The following is a 17,873-nucleotide window of genomic DNA, read 5'->3' on the forward strand; positions in this document are numbered from 1 at the left end:
GCACCCACCCATCAAAGAGCATCCTACCACCACCCCCACCATATACCATGGCTAAACTATCTAGCCCGCACCTCCCTGGTCACTATGGGGCAAGCCAATCCACAGAACCTGTACATCTTTGGACTGTGGGAGGAAACTGGAGCACTCGGCAGAAACCTACACAGATACAGGGAGAATGTGTGAATTCTATACAATCACCCAAGGCTAGAATCAAACCTGATTTGATTGAAAATATATAATACTGAGGGGTCTTGGCAAAATAGATGTAGAGAGGATGTTTCCACTTCAGAAGAATCTAGACCTTGGGATCCCTGTTGGAAATAGGCGTTCGTGCATTTAAAACTGAGATTTAGAACTTCCTGAAAAGGTGGTAGGAGCTGAGGCCTTGAATACTTTTAGAGACCAAGGTAGACAGATACTTGTTACGTGCTGAAAAATGTGTTACTGGAAAAGCACAGGAGGTCAGGCAGCATCCAAGCTGCCAAAACTTGGATGCTACTTGACCTGCTGCGCTTTTCCAGCAACACATTTTTCAGCTCTGATCCTCCAGCATCTGCAGTCCTCACTTTCTCCTAGATACTTGTTATGTGATGGGATAAAAGGTATCAGGGGAAGGTGGGAATCTGATTTGAAATCACAATCTCATCAGCCATGATCTTATTGATTGGCCTACTCCCGATCCCGGTTTATGGTATTTTGTGTAACTAGGGATGGGCAATAAATACTGGCCCAGCAATGATGCTCACATCCCTTTCCGGAAACCAAATATAACTGTAACTTCTGACTCTGCTTAATGCTGGCCTTTCATTCCTTCTCAACAATCGTTCTTCGCCCTGACCCGTTACAGTACTGGTTATGGGCGTTTCTGTCCTGCACCACAACCTGGGATTCTTTTTCTTTCTTTGACCCAAGTTCAGATCGAATATCAGAGGACTGGAGGCTCTCCAATCTGGATTAGTGGTGCTGGAAGAGCACAGCAGTTCAGGCAGCATCCAAGGAGCTCTCCAATCTGTCTCACCTCCACACTGAGCTAATTGGTCTTGGTTTGATTAGACCTGAATATAGCAGGACTGAAGCACAAATTATACAGACCCTCTCCAGGATAGTACCAAGGAATAGGAGATTTGGAGGTGTCATTTTAGAAATAGGATGTTAAACCCAGACACCAATTTCCCTTTCCACTGAGCAGAAAGAATCGCATTCAAAGAAGAATAGGGAAAGTGTCAGTATCCTGGCTAATGTTTATCCCTCAAGTAACTTTTCAGACTGAATTAAATGCTCAACCTCTCAGGTGGCCACCATGTTGCCTATTAATACAGCACACATTTTACAAGTGTGCCTGCAATGTTGTGATAGCCAATAATGAAGCATTCTTCTGAATTCACATATTTATTCAATTGGCCTTTACGGGTTTCTCAGGAGTTCTGAACACAATCTAATATCCTAAATTATCGCTCACATCTTCAAAGCACTACATGGCCTCACCTCTCCAGAACACTTACATGTTCCATCCATGTAAGTTACCAAGACTTCCAAATCTGCACTTCTGCAGATTGTCATCACTACAACAGTTGGCTAACACTGCTGCCTTAGTGTGTCAGGGGCGCAGGTTCGATTCCAGCCTTGGGTGACAGTGTAGAGTTCACACATTCTCCGTGTCTGGACAGACCATAAACTCTGGAATTCCCTCTCTTAACATACTCATAATATCTTATCTATGATCTCAAATTGTGTCTGATAATGCTCCTGGTAAGTTCTTTGAGATATTTAACCAAATTAAAGGCACAATATAAAAGCAAGTTGTTGATTATATCAGGATTAAGAGAAACAATGATATTGGTTGATTGCATCTGATGCTAAGCATTTATCAACATGGTTGCTCATGAATAGACACATATTAGCAGGACTTATACACTTAATGGTAAGGTCCTGGGGGGTGTTGCTGAACAAAGAGACCTTGGAGTGCAGGTTCGTAGCTCCTTGAAAATGGAGTCGCAGGTCGATAGGATAGTGAAAGAAGGGGTTTTGTATGCTTTCCTTTATTGGTCAGAGTATTGAGTACAGGAGTTGGAAGGTCATGTTGCGGCTGTACAGGACTTTGGTTAGGCCACTGTTGGAATACTGCGTGCAATTCTGGTCTCCTTCCTATCGGAGAGATGTTGTGAAACTTGAAAGGGTTCAGAAAAGATTTACAAGGATGTTGCCAGGGTTGGAGGAGTTGAGCTATAGGGTGAGGTTGAATAGACCAGGGCTGTTTTCTCTGGAGCATTGGAGGCTGAGGGGTGACCTTATTGAGGTTTATAAAATCAGGAGGGGCATGAACAAGGTAAATAGACAAGATCTTTTCCCTGGAGTGGTGGAGTCCAGAACTAAAGTGCATAGGTTTAGGATGAGAGGGGAAAGATATAAAAGAGACCTAAGGTGCAACTTTTTCACGCAGAGGGTGGTACATATCTGGAATGAGCTGCCAGAGGAAGTGGTGGAGGCTGGTACAATTGCAACTTTTAAAAGGCATCTGGATGGGAAGGGTTTGGAGGGCCGGGTGCTGGAAAGTGGGACTAGATTAGGTTGGGATATCTTGTCGGCATGGACAAGTTGGACCGAATGGTCCGTTTCCATGCTGAACATCTCGATGACTCTATTTGTCCAATTGTAATCACGCTAAAACCCCCTCACTCTCAATTGATCATTTCTTTAGTTACAATCAAATCTCTTCCCCAATAACTACACCTACATTGTTCTTCTCTGTCATGACATCAGACGTAAGGTATCATTTAAAACTTCACCCTACGTCTTCCGACTCTGCTCACAATTTGTCAGTTAGCTCCCGATTGGGACCATGCTTTTCCTGGTTGTCCTTTTGTCCCCAACAAACTTAAAAAATTCCTTTGGACTTTCTTTTACTTACTCGCCAAAGATTTCTCATGCACTCTCTTCATATTGTCTTTTTACTTTAAAAAAAAAACACCCTTCCTGTACTTTCCAAAAAACCTTTAAGGCTTCTGAAGCCCTCAGGATCTACCTCAAACTTCCTTTTACTTCCATCTCCAATCTTGTACATGCCATGATATTCACAGAGTTTTTGGTCTCACACTTCACCTTGACAGTAACATGTTGGCCTTACACTTCCACTATTTACTTATTGAAAGAAGCATACTGCTCTCAGGTTTTCTACAGTGTGGAAGAACATTCAGCCCATCGAGTCCAACGTATCCCTGCATTTCCCATGGCTAATCCATTCAGCCTGCACTTCCCTACACATTACGGGACAATTTAGCAAGGCTCATCCACCTAACCTGCACATCTTTGGACTGTGGGAGGAAACCGGGGAACTGAATGGAAACCCATGTAGGCACAGGGAAAACATGCAAACTTCACATACACACACACACACCTGAGGCTGGAATGAAACCCGACTCCCTGACACTGTGAGGCAGCAGTGCTAATCATTGAGTCACCATGCCCCTCCATATTTCATTTCATTGTCTAATGACAAATTAGATCAGTTAAAGTACATTTTTGAGAACAGTAAAAGATAACCAGAACAAATTTCCCAAATCACAGCCACAATTTTTGTGCATTATTTCAGAATCTGAAAAAAACCTTTATGAAGTAATTAACATGCCACTCACAGGCTTGAAATGTAAATGTAACTAACATGAGGTTATGGAGAGACAATAATAGAATACATGGGAATGATAAAGGCATTAACAGTGATGCAATATTTGCCCTCAGTTCTGAAGGTATCAATGAAATATTATCCAGGTACCATTTGACCTAAACAGTGGAGTTGACCCAATCATTAGTTCTTCTGAAAAAATCCCAGGTTCATCTATCAGGACATCATTTGGAATGATTTTCCTTTCGGCAGGAAAGAGAATTTTTATTTATAACATGAACTGCAATTAGAATTGGGGAACATCCCTTCCGACATAATTATATCGATCAAGATGTGAGACAGTAGTGTCTGGACTGGAATTGGTCATATGTGGTCCCAGTGTTCTTCAGTTTTGTCTGCCCACAAGATAATAAATAGATTTTCCTTTTAGAAACTTTGCCTGGCCTGATCCTGCCAACAACCCTCACAAATACTGAAGCCAAATACTGGAGCTAGATGATCAACTTTCATCAGCTGCTGTCAATAGGATTACAAGTCCAAGCCTATTGGGCTGTTATTGAAAATAATCTGTTTCGACATTAGATTGAGACTGCAGGGCTCAGCAAAAAAAAAAAGAAATCTGATGCTAATGGTCGCTATAGACAATATTAATTAACCATCTTCAATAACTCAGGCAGGTATCAAGGTGAGTTTTACTGGTAAAACTTATTAATATCCTTAATCTTCACAGGTCACATTAAAGAGAAAATTTACTGTTTAGTTTTGTACTACTTCATGATTATCTGGAGTACTCTGTACAGTATCATTCTCCTTATGTTAAGGTCAAATGTAAATGCATCAGAATCAGTTCACAGAAGGATGGAGAGCCTAAGTCTAGGAGATGAGTCGAAAAATTACAGCCAGGAATTAATTGAAGAAACATTTCTTTATATATAAAGTTGTAGGACATTATTGCAACCATTCATCCAACATTCAATAGGATCATTTATTCAGACAGATCATCAAGAACCCTTGTCACTGAGAATATGGGCCTCTGGGAGGTAGGACAAAATGGATAAAGGAGCTGCACAAAATAGCTTCCGTATTGCTAAATTAGATTGCAAAGTAACATTTAATTCTAAATTGCAGATAGAGACTAAATGGTTCGCCGTACCTACGTGACTACCTGCAGCTCGTCTCTAAAGCTATAAAAATAATTAACCACTAAAACCACCAGCATGTAGTAGATGGATGAAAAATACTAAAGCACATTTTGCAAGTTGCGAATCTTTGTAAAGGTGACATAAACCATTATGACTTAATCAATATTATTAGTTCAAGCAACTACCCATGAAGTGATATCATGCATTGATTGGTTGTTACTAGGAGAAAGTGAGGACTGCAGATGCTGGAGATCAGAGCTGAAAAATGTGTTGCTGGAAAAGCACAGGTCAGGCAGCATCCAAGGGGCAGGAGAATCGATGTTTCGGGCATAAGCCCTTCTTCAGGTTGTTACTATGCAAACATGCTCCACGATGGTGAATAATGTTTATAAACCTTACACAAACTCTGTATGGTTGTTGGATTCTTTTGACTGCCAAGAAGTTTTCCAAGAATCTGCCAACCCAGCGCTCTAACACATAATGAACAATTGTTTGGATGTTAGACAGAGCTGTTTATACATGTGTTTATTGACCGATGGTGGAACCGAGAGACCCACAGATCATCGTCACTATTTATGAAGTAACATAAAAGAGGCTGGTACAATTACAACATTTAAAAGGCATCTGGATGGGAATGTGAACAGGAAGGGTTTAGAGGGATATGGGGCAGGTGCTGGCAAATAAGACTAGAATAATTTCAGATCTCTGTTTGGCATGGGTAATTTCAACCAAAGGATCTTTTTGCGTGCACTATATCTCAATGAGTCTATGTTGTGCAATACTAGGCTTCAACATGTGCTATTGTTATTCGTACAGCCATTTTCAAATTGTTACTATTGTTTGTTTAAATGACTTTTACTGACAGTTAATCTATTACTTAGCCACAGTGAAACGTCCTCTGCCAGATAATCTTTCAGTTATAGCAGCGAGTATAGGGCATAACTCTTGCACAGGGTATATTTTAATGAAATGTACTATTTGTAATTAAAATACACGTTAGATGGAAAATACAAATCTGCAGCAGAATGGTTTACATTATCACAGAAAAAAAGAACCTGGTAGCATGACAGTGAGTTTCTGAGCCACGAATGTTGTTCAAAGAATGTTCAAAGTGCAAAACGTGCTCTAAAATTAAATTAATACAGAGTCAGAAAAACCTCGTGCACCCTACAATCTGATAGTGGTCATCTATAAGCTTGTTCTTCGAGAAACTTCCCAACTCAGTTCCTTTTCTCCTGAAGTTGAAATTTCCTTGCGTATCAAAATACTTCCTTCTTTAAAATAAAAACCATTGATAGAGCTGTGCATGCTGTGAATCAGCAACAAAAATAAAATTTGCTGAAAAAGCTCAGCAAGTCTGGCAGCATCTGTGGAGAAAAGAAGAAGGATCCGCAGAGGTCGCCAGACCGGCTTAGCTTTTCCAGCAATTTCTATTTTTGTCTATATTTCTTACATTTCTCTACTTTCATGAAAAGTATGAATAATTGCCAAATAAAATAATACTTAAAATACAAGCTGTCTTTTTCAGTTTTCTCATATTTAGACCATTCATCTCATCACCACCTGTTTCGGCAGCACAGATACAGGAGACTGTTTAGTCCCTTAAGCACATTTCAATGACATTACGGCTGATCTGTGAGCTATGTTAATCAAAGTTTGCCAATTCTGGAGCATACAGAAATTACTTTAGAAGAAAAATAAGTTTATTCAGATAGATTATCTGCCACTTTTTAATGAAGTAATCTTAAGCCTTAAAGAGAACAATTTCCAAAACATTTTATGTTGTACAATTTACTTACGGAAGGGTGCGAAGTAACACAATGCTAGGTGGTGACCAGGAGTGAGTGATTAGGTGATTTATTCATCAATCAGGCCTGGAAGCACCTATGTTTTAAACACTGACTCATTGCACCCATAAAATGTGTGTTTAAAAAAACTATCCACTTATTACATTGTGCTGGAGGAATAACTTTCATCGGTGACCACGCTGCGATTTTGGACAGGAGCCTGGAAACACTCAAATGTCACTACCACCTCAAACACACTGACTGACTGTATATTGCTGTATTAAGTAATTAAACTCATGAGAAATGGAAACAGAGGATAAAAATATACAAATGTTGCAATAAATTCAAACATTTAACATCAGACAACAGATTTAAAGTTATATGTTTTATTCCAAGCAGTTCAGCCATTAAAGAGTACAAAATAAAATTAGCTCTGGCCAGTGACCACTATCACGATCCAACACGGCTTGATTTCAAAGGGATTACTTGTATCACAGGTGTCATTCAAAGGAAAGAAAGCACAACCACCAGTGTTTCAGTCTGTGGAGTCATTTCAAAGGTGAAAATGAAGTTGGAAGTAGAAGCTTGTTAGTCTGTGACACCAGGTATGAGGCACTATCCCTCACTGTAAAGCAAAAACAAAAACAAAAGAGCAATAGCATTCTGTATCATTTCAAAATTATCACTGAATGTTACAACACTGGTCCAATATGATGTGCATAGTGTGTCAAGCAGATGCCATTAAAATGCACGCACTGAAACAATTATTAAATCAGGAGGTAGCAAAAAAAGTTTTACATATTTCTAAATGCACCTAATTTTCTGGCTTTCACTACTAATTTAGAGAGACAATTGTACCTCTGATTCAAGAGGCATGCCAGTTCCAGAAGAATGCAAAATAGTGGCAACTGTATCTTTATGAGGTGTAACAAAGATATTTGCAGTCCACATGTGGCAAGAAGTGTTTGCACCAGGAATCCAAACATTTAAGGAATTCTGTATAGAAACTTAGTATTAAGAGCTCACAAGACACATATTACACAGAATTTAATAACAAAGTGTTTACTCCAAACTGGCCTTCACACAGGCACAGTTGGAACTGATGATGTCAGCTGGATGAAACAGGCTTTACGGTGTGGTTGCATGTGAAGTGCTGATGTTACCACATGCTGGGCACAAAGATGTCAGTGGCAGCACACGTGCACCGAGCCCCACCTTTATTTCACACTAAATAGCATTTAAAAGCCACAACCGATTCCCACACTGTATGCTGAGGTGTCGTTCTTCAAACTTATCTTGAGCTTCACTGGGGCAGTGCAACAGGGCAAGGACAAAAATGTCAGTACTAGTGCTGAGGGGTAAATTAGAATGACAGGCCTGGGCGGGGGAAACAGGTGGTGATGAGGTTCTGCAAAATGTGTTCCCAGTCTGCAACTGAGTCTCCCCAGTGTAGACTTCACCCCACTGTGCTCAGAAAATACAACAGACTAGATTGAAAGGAGGATATATCAAGTGCTGGTTCACCTGGTAAGAGGATTTGGGGTTGAAAACAGTGGACGCAAGCGGAAAGCCAAAATTTCTTATGTAGCTGTTCTGATAATGCAGCCTTCCACCACAATGCTTTGGAGAATCCTTCGTTTCTTCCCTCAAGTCTCTCTCACTCTGTACAACATCCACCATACCAACAGAACTTGTGCATTTTACACCATCTTGTTTAAGATGAGAGTCTCTTTTTATTAGAATATCCAGTGCTTTTCCTCTACCACCCCAGACTACGTAGTTTGCGTAGATCCATACCTGGGAAGAGGACAATCGCTCATTGATGCTCAGTTTGGATTCGGTCAGGGCCACCCAGTTCCTGGTTTGATGACAGAGTTTGGTTCAAACAGGGTCAAAAGAGGTGAATTCCAGAAGGGAGATTAGTGACACTGCTCTTGACATCATTTGACAGAGTGAGACATCAAGCAAAGATAGCAAAGCTGGAGTCAATACGAATCAGGGAGAAACTCCCCGCTGGTTGGAATCATACCACACAAAGGAGTTATGGTTGTTGAAAGTCAGTCATCTTGACTCCAGAATATCATCGGAGTTCATCAGGATAGTTTTTGTGGTTCAACCACCTTCAACTGCTTCTTCAATGGCTTTCCTTCATTGGGCCAGAAGTGGGGATGTTCACTGTTAACTGTGAAACATTTAGCAAAAATCACAACTTCTCAACCCTTGAGGGAGTCCACGTCCAAAGATCTGAATAAGATATGGACGTGGTCTGACAAGTGGCGAGTGACATTCACACCATACTAGATAGCTTTAGCGATCTCCTAGAAGAGTCTCCTCTATCAACCTCCTGGTGGTTACCACTGACCAGAAACTGAGTGGACTAGCAATATAAATTAAGCAGCTACAAGGGCAGGTCAGAGGCTAGTAATCCTACAGCAAATAACTCACTTCCTGACTATGAAAGCATATCCGGGAGAAAGTGAGGACTGCCGATGCTGGAGATCAGAGTCGAGAGTGTGGTACTGGAAAAGCACAGCAGGTCAGGCTGCATCCAAGGATTAGGAAAATCGATGTTTCAGGCATAAGTCCTTCATCAGGACTTATGATTCTTGATGAAGGGCTTCTGCCCGAAACGTCGATTTGCCAACTCCTTAGATGCTGCCTGACCTGCTGCGCTTTTCCAGTACCACAGTCTCGATTCTCAAAGCCTAGCCACCACCTACAATGCCCAGTCCCAAGTTAGGAGTGTGATGGAACACTCCCCACTTTCCTGGATGGGTGTAGCTCCAACACCACTCAAGAAGCCTGAAACCAACTAGCCCAAAGCAGCTCAATTTATTGGAAACAGATGGACAAACATCCACTCCATCCACCACTGATGCTTAGTAACCGCAATATCTACTATGATAAGATGCACGAGGGAAATTCACCAAGGCTCCTTAGAATGTATCTTCTAAACCCATGACCAATTCCCTCCAGAAGAAATATGGGAGTACCGACATCTGCAAGCTCACTTCCAATACATTCACCATCGTGACTTGGAAATATATTGCTGTTCCTTTAGTCTTGCTGGGTCCAAATCCTGGAACTCCATCCTAAACATCACTATGGGTGTATGTACATCAAATGCACTGCAGTGGATCATGAATGCAACTCACCACTTTCACAGGGCAATTAGAGAATGGGCAATAAATGCTAGCCCAGCCAGCAACATGAACACCCCATGCATTAATTTTAAAAACATCAAATCTACCAGAAGCATTCCACACCATGAGAAGCCACCACATAAAGGCACAACTTTAAAGCCATGTAATTCAAACAACCAGCAATCTATTCCTAGATTCACACAAGACGACCTTACCTGCTGCCACCACTCTGACATCTTCATGCGCTCTGCGTCTTCCAGATGCTCGACGATCCCCATCCTCATGCCACCAAAGGGAATGGACTGTGAACGAACAGCAGCAAATTAGAGCAATTGCTGACTGGGAGGGTGAAGAAGTACAAGTACTGAAGAGGTGACGACGTTGGGTTCTGAAGGATTATGGGAAGTGCTCAAATGTTTATTCAATAGAAGCTATTGTATGAGCTGTATCCTTTTTATTGTTGTCTTTAAAAACTGTGGACTGCAAGGAGAAAGAACTTTTTTTTTTACAAAGCAGGGATTTACCAGAATGGTTGCATAACTTCACAGTCAGGAACGCAACAGCTACCAGGAATTCTGTTTTAGTGGCTGATTCCGATGACTGAAGGTGCAGACCATCAGAAGCCAAGGAATTTTTTTTACAAATGAAGCTGTGTGGCTCTCAGCTGAGCAGGTTTGAGTCGGAAACAAGGTACAGAGACACAGTGAGAAAGACATTGAGTTATGTGCTGTTGTTCTCCTCAGCAAAAGCTGCTGGATCTCTGCAGTAGGAAAGCTCAATTTAAACTTGAAGCAAACCAGTTACCTTGCCTGCAGCTATTACTATAAATTGTGACCTTTGAATTCATAAATCAGAGACAATTTACAAGTGAACCATCCACTCTGTGCCTCTTATAAACCAGTAGAAGCATTCAGAGAAAGACAACTGAACACCAAGGGTCTAGCTAGCTGAAGATGATCATCTCAACATCAGAATCAGGAAGCAGAAACCACTGAACCAAGTTCCCACCTTTTTCCAATTCCACCAGTAATCTATTTTCCGTACTTGTTTATCTGCATTGGCGTAACGCGGAGCTTGGGAGGAGATTAGAGTTTTAGCTTGCAGTGTTATACACCAATGGCTTATTGCTTCATTAGTTGTAATAAATTATAATTCTTATTCAGTGCAGAATTGTTGCCTCTGCTGTCAGTCAACCTGGGTATGAAAGTCAGGTAAATTGGAGTATGGTTCAGAGTGGCCTTTGTAAAATCTAACGTTTGGTATGACTCCAGGAACTCTATTTACAGTGCACTACACTAGTGAGTCATAATATTATTAATCAAATCTGTCTTTTGCGCGCACAAAGTCTGGAGGCACTCAAGTTCCTTTGCCATTGAATGTAAGGAGTGGTCAAAAGCAAAATCAACATTCTCTAATCAGCTTCTTCAGGCAGCGCTCATTGACAGAACACACAATGCTTCCTGAACATGGCTACTTCTGTGCTCATTGTGATGCACATCTTGTTTGGATACTGGAGAGCCTGCACGGAACTGGGCCCAGAGTCTGGTCAGATAATCAGAACTGTTTCAATGCACAAAGGACGCCATTCAGCCCAGTGTGCATGTACAAGCTGTGAGCATTCTTATTGCCCACCTCCTGCGGCAGTCCTGCGCATTAGTTAAAATTGACCAATCATCTAATATCCTTCTGAATGCCTTGATTGAACCTACTTCCACCACACTTCCACTCAGTGTGCACACCAAACCCAACCCACCTGCTATGTGTATAAAGTTTTCTGACTTCACATTTGCTTCTTTTGCAAAAGACTTTAAAAATGGCACCATCTGGTTCTCAATCCTTTTAGAAGCAGGAACAGTTCATCCCTATCTTCTCTGTCCAGATCCTCAAGAGTTTGTGAACTTGCATCAAATTTCCTTTCTAGGAAAACATTGTCAACTTCTCTAATCCATCCTCATAACTGAAATTTCTCATTAACCTATTCTGCACTTTCAGTAGTGTGATATACACAATTACACACAATACTCCAGGTGAGGCCTAACCAGTCTCCTATACAAGTTCATCATAACCCTTCTGTTCTTGTACTTTATGCTCTTTTGATGACATCTAAAATACTGTATGTTTTGTTAACAGCTCCCTCTACCTGGCCTAACAGATTTAATGACTTGTGCACATATACTCCCAGATCTTTTGCTCCTGCACATCCTTTCGAATAGTACCTGATATTTTATATATCTTTCGCTCTCTCCCTATTTTCTTTGTATCGAAAAGCAGGTGTCACCTTAGAGGTTTCCCCACACTGAACTTCATGTGCCACTTATCCAACCATTCTGAACGATATGAAAGAATACAAGGTTCTCCCTAGTTTAGGTTTCTCCCAAATCTTGTAAAATCAGCACACATTAAAATATTCCCCAGTACATCACAATCTAGATCATTCTTAGAGATAACAAAAAGCAAGGATACCAACACCAACCAAAAAATTCCATTGCAAACCTTCTTCCAGTCTGAAATATTAACCCTTACTCTGCAAATTTTGTGCTCAGTTCATCAAGCTCACTTATTTTCCAATGTTCCTTTTGTTGGACTGGACACAATCCTCTATGAAATTGCCCTGGACTCAGTCTGGGAATGCTTGTCTCTCATTGCCCCTTACACTAGCAATATCTTATTGACATACACATTATTGAAGTCCCCCATTATAATTACTCTGTCATGCAGATTTGCTCCTCTATCTCCTTCTTACTAGCTGAAGAATTTATATCAAACCAAGCAATGTAACTGCACCCTTTTTATTCTTCAGCTGCATGAATTTTGTCCTTGAACCCTTTGAATCATGCTCTTTCTCCAGTACTGCAATGATCTTCTTCACCAAAAATGACAATCCCCTCCTTTTCTTCCTGTCCTGTTTTATCAGAACATATTGTAATCAGGAATATTTAACACTGACTTGGTTTCCCACGAGTTCAGATGTCCCATATCACCACATCATAACCCCAAATAACAATTTGTGTCGAAAAAACACCCCATGCATGCAATGTGATCCCGACTTTCTCCCTTACTCAGACTCTATTAGCTTAATATTCTCTGTTCTAGTATTCTGTCTCTCCAAATATTATGCGCACCCGAATATTACATTTGAATATGGTCTCGTGCTACCCGCACCCCTGATGAATTACTTTAACCCCTTCCGAATAGCACTAGAAAATCACCTGCAAGGAACTCAGTCCTGGCTCTATTCTGATGTTCAAACAGGAAAGAGGGGCCCTAGGATCCTTGAAGCTGCTCGTTTTGTGTTGCTTTAACACCATGGGCAATTAGCTCTAGTACAGGTAGACATTCCTTTACCCGAAATCTGAAAAGCTCCAAAATCTGAAGTGTGTTTTTTGAAGTTTCTTTCTCGTTAACGAGGTTGTTCGGCATGCAAATAGTTAACTCCACACCCACTTGACCCACGTCACTCAGACGTGACGTAGCGGTGCGGCCCAGCACTGGCAGGCATCAATTCTGTCTCAGTGCTCGTAGTAATCAAGAGTAGGTCTGCTGTTCAGTTTTTTTTTCCCTTATTTTACTACGAAAATGTCATTTAATCCTTTATCCGAAAAATTCCAAAATCCCGAAAGATAGATGGCCCCGAGGGATAAAGATTTGTTTAACTGTACTATGTTAAATCTAGTGCCTTTCTACCTCAATACAAGTTATTTTATAAACATTAAAGGCTTTGCCACCAGTGAAATTTTAAGCACCCACTCGAAAGATCTCAGCACTTCTCTCCGCCCACTCATAAAAGCCTGCTCAAAAACCTCTCTTCTCATGCATCTTTCTTCCAAATCCCTTTCCCTCTCTAAACCATGTTTAGTCAATGTTTTGCTGCACCAAAGGGATGATTGAAGTTGCCGTTGAACAACTTCACAGCCTGAACTTGCTCTCCGAGTATTAAAGTGCAGCACAATGTTAAACATTGAGCAATTTTGTACTCACAGTCATCTCATTGCCTTACCCGTGCAAGTCAGGTCTGACTGATGAATCTTGGTTTCTGTGAAATCTCAAATTGAAAATATTGAGTATTACAGAAAGTACAAATGACAGAAATGATGGATCTAATTTTTGGGAATACACATGAGAACATGGAATAAATCACTCTCAAATGAATAATTATGCAGGATTACTCCACTGTGAATAGTCTTCAGCTTAAAACACAGGTCTTACCTTTGTTGAGGTGGCCAAATTCACTGTGGAATACCCCAATTAGTGTGCAATAGCCCACATTGTTGTGCGCGCTGACTGCTTTCTGGAAGGCTTTCCCCCATACAACAGGCCCACCTGGTATCATCTGGTAACTGACCAGCTCATATACACCTATTTGGAGTTAGATACATTGAAAGAGAAAGGGAAACACTGAATAATTGCAAACAATGTATTACAGAGAATTTTACAGTACACAAACAAAACACCAGAACAATGTGTATATGTGCTCCTTTCTCCAGATAATTATGTAAAACATGCACCAAAGAGGTCCATGGTTTTGTATCCAGACAATTAAGTATCTAATCAAGATAATGCTGAACTTTTACGAGATGCTAATTAAGCTAAAGTTGGAATATTTCTGGAGATTTCCACAATATGAACACTGACCCATGGAAGGGATATCCTTTCTAGATTTTTAGTTCAAAATCCAAGCAAACCAGAATGATGTACACTAAATAGAAGTGTCAAGAGTTCATTTCATCAAATAAAATCTCATCTATCGAAACACAGTTGTATTATATAGATGTCAGTAAGAGAGTTTGATAGCTGGGATTCCATACCAGACGAGAGCCACACAGTGAACATCTCTAATAAGACAGAATCTAATTATCGCTTGATGTTCAATGAAGTTGCCACCACTGAATCCCTCCCTTATCAATAACTTGGGGGTGATCATTGACCAGTAACTTAACTCGACCAGACATTTACATACTGTGACTGAACCAGCAAGTCCAAGGCATGGAATTTTGTGGCCAGAGTTTAACCCCCAAATGCCTGCCCACCACCTACAACGCTCAAGTCAAGTCTGTGATGGAATATTTTCCACTTGCCTCAATGAGCGCAGTTCAATCAACACTTGCAGCTTGATGTCATCCAGCACAAAGCAGCTACTTGACTGGCACCCTATTCAGTATTCATACCCTTCGACACTGTGGCAGCAGTATGTGCTATCCAAGGTATGCACTAGAATAACTCATCAAGGCTCCTCCGATAGTAGTCATTGTTTTGGGAGATGCTATCTACAAGGACAAGGGCAGCAGATACATGGGAAAGTCACCACCGGCAAAACACGCCCCCCCCCCCCCCCCCCCACCCCCCCGCACCAAGAGGGAAATCAGCAGGGCAAAACAGGGACATGAGATAGTTTTGGCAAATAGAGTTGAGGAAAATCTAAAAGGGATTTTATGAATACATCGAGGACAAAAGGGTAACTAGGGAGGGATTAGGACCCCTCAAAGATCAACCAGGCAGCATAGGTGCGGAACTGCAGGAGATGGCAAAGATGTTAACAGAGTATTTTGTATCAGTGTTTACTGTGGAGAAGGACATGGAAGATACAGAATGGGGGGATATAGATGGTGAAAACTTGAAAAATGTCCATATTACAGAGGCAGTGATGCTGGATTTCTTAAACCCACAGAAGATGGCAAAATCCCCAGGACCTGATCAGCTGTACCCCAGAACTCTGTGGTAAGCTAGGGAAGTGATTGCTGGGTCTCTTACTGAGATATTTGCATCACTGATAGTCACAGGTGAGGTGCCGGAAGCTACCACTATTTAAGAAAGGTGGTAAGGAAAATTCAGGGAACTACAGACCGATGAGCCTGACATCAGTAGCGGGCAAGTTATTGGAGGGAATTTTGCGGGATAGGATTTACATGCATTTGGAAAAGCAAGGTCTGATTAAGGATAGTCAACATGGCTTTCTGCACAGGAAGTCGTGACTACTGAACTTGATTGAGTTTTTTGAAGAAGTAACAAAGAGGATTGATGAGGGCAGAGTGTTGGATGTGATCAATGTGGACTTCAGTAAGGCGTTCAACAAAGGTTCCTCATGGTGGGCTGGTTAGCAAGGTTAGATCACATGGAATACAAGGAGAACTAACCATTTGCCTACAGGAGGACAGAGGGTGGTGATGGAAGGTTGCTTTTCAGACAGGAGGCCTGTAACCAATGGTGTGCCAGAAGGATTAGTGCTGGGTCCACTGCTTTTCGTCATTTATATAAATGAGTTGGATGTGAACATAGGAGGTATAGTTAGTAAGTTTATAGATGACATCAAAATTGGAGGTGTAGTGGACAGAGAAGAAAGTTACCTCAGATTACAACGAGATCTTGATCAGATGGTCAGTGGGCAGATGGAGTTTAATTTAGATGAATGTGAGGTGCTGTATTTTGGAAAGGCAAATCAGGGCAGGACTTATACACTTAATGATTATGTCCTGGGAGTGTTGCTGAACAAAAAGACCGTGGAGTGCAGGTTCATTGCTCCTTGAAAATGGAATATCAGGTAGATAGGATAGTGAAGAAGCAGGGGGATAGAAAGAGTCCAGAACTGAAGGGCAGCATCTCTTTCACACAGAGGGTGATGTGTATATGGAATGAGCTGCCAAAGGAAGTGGTGAAGGCTGGTACAATTACAACACTTAAGGGCATCTGGATGGGTTTATGAATAGAATGGGTATAGAGGGTTATGGGCAAAGTGCTGGCGAATGGGACTAGATTAGGTTAGGGTTGGCATGAACAAATTGGACCGAAGGGTTTGTTTCCATGCTGTAAATCTGTGACTCTCTTCATCTTGTTCCTGGCTTCCATTCTGAACTTGCATAGAAAACCTGGTCACCACCTAGTGGTAGAGATTGGTTGCTGCAGGTAGTTGTTGCCTGCACTGATCAACCTTTTGCACTAGATGGTGATTTACTGAATCAAAGAGCATTGCACTGACATTGTATTTGCATTTCTTTCATATTTAGTGATGTATTTCATTTTGCAAGTTATTTAAACTGGAAATGCACAGTGCCACAAATGTCTGGTATATATTTCAACCTATGCCTTGCATTTTTTTCTGAACGGGATATGTCCAAATAAATCCAAATCTGATTTTAGTATTTAATCCTGTGGGAGCCTATGAATATTTTAGTTGTTTCATTTAAGGTCATGATTTTCAGGATTACAACCACAACTTCTAGTGAAGGGCTGCTGTATTACATTTGGATAACAACGGTACTTGTAATTCCTGGAAATCTCATTAAACCAATAAACATATAATACACAGAATATATTGCATGGTTTGTCTAGAAAATCAGTGCTTACAGCACCTTAAATCCATTCAACCTGGTTAGCACAAAATAAAATTGACCACTATGTCAACTTGGGACTCAAAACCGCAAGTTAGACATTTCATGTCACTACACTTCCAACCTTTACACACCGGTGACTGACTACACAAACACACAGCCTTAATTGCTCAATGCCTGATTGACTGTTGACATTTTACAATAAAAAGGCTTGAGACCCAAGGGGGTCTGGTTGAACCGGTTAAATTGTTGGGTGTCAATCTTCAGCCTTGAATGTGAAACAGCACAGATGGGTGAACATGCTTGCCTTTTTTCGGTGGTTCGCCCAACTCCGCCCAGGGCACCATGTAGACAATCTCATTGGTTTGATTAAGCAGCATCGGCAGCATTTTTGAGATATAATTTTGTTGCCAGTCTTTATTGGTTGCCAGGGCTTGTCGTACTGCTGATCGTTCCTTGTAACTGCCTAAGGAAAAGATGATCTGAAATAGTCCATCATTCATATGTGCTAATAGTACAAACTTTAGACACTGCAAGTGGAGGGACCTGTACAATGAATATTACAAATAATCACATTAAATATGACAACCATAAATGGTCGAAACAAACTGCAACATTTACACACAAGCTCATCCTCATAGCTCCTAGTTTGCAGCTCCACATAAATGGTGGTATAGCTCCTAAAATTATCACTTATGACTCTGGAAAAAGGCATTGCATTGTATTTCCAAACTACTTACTAAATGATTTTGAAGGTAAGAAAAAGATCAAGCCACTCAGCCCCTCAAGCCAGTTGCACCAGTTCTGTTTCAGCGTTAGCCAGTGGGTAGCACACTGGCCACTGAATAACAGGGCTCTGG

The 17,873-nt window shown here is 41.1% G+C and overlaps 1 protein-coding gene across 4 annotated transcripts in view; it reads right to left on the reverse strand.

Annotated features, from left to right (window-relative positions):
• nipsnap3a (nipsnap homolog 3A (C. elegans)) overlaps window positions 1-17,873 on the reverse strand; it is a 90,544-nt gene that overhangs the window by 61,282 nt on the left and 11,389 nt on the right. For 2 of the 4 annotated variants that reach the window (XM_072587791.1, XM_072587771.1), the window contains 4 exons: window positions 17,321-17,479; window positions 13,898-14,047; window positions 9,907-9,993; window positions 6,919-7,173 (listed from right to left, as the gene is read on the reverse strand). In XM_072587791.1, coding sequence (XP_072443892.1) covers window positions 7,097-7,173; window positions 9,907-9,993; window positions 13,898-14,047; window positions 17,321-17,479 — 473 coding nt within the window. In that variant the 3' untranslated portion in view covers window positions 6,919-7,096. Of the gene's footprint in view, window positions 1-6,918; window positions 7,174-9,906; window positions 9,994-13,897; window positions 14,048-17,320; window positions 17,480-17,873 lie in introns of those variants that run through there. The other 2 variants (XM_072587781.1, XM_072587800.1) reach the window with 2 other exon arrangements.

The sequence above is a fragment of the Chiloscyllium punctatum genome, chromosome 2 (genome assembly GCF_047496795.1).
Source record: "Chiloscyllium punctatum isolate Juve2018m chromosome 2, sChiPun1.3, whole genome shotgun sequence".
NCBI classification, from domain to species: domain Eukaryota; kingdom Metazoa; phylum Chordata; class Chondrichthyes; order Orectolobiformes; family Hemiscylliidae; genus Chiloscyllium; species Chiloscyllium punctatum.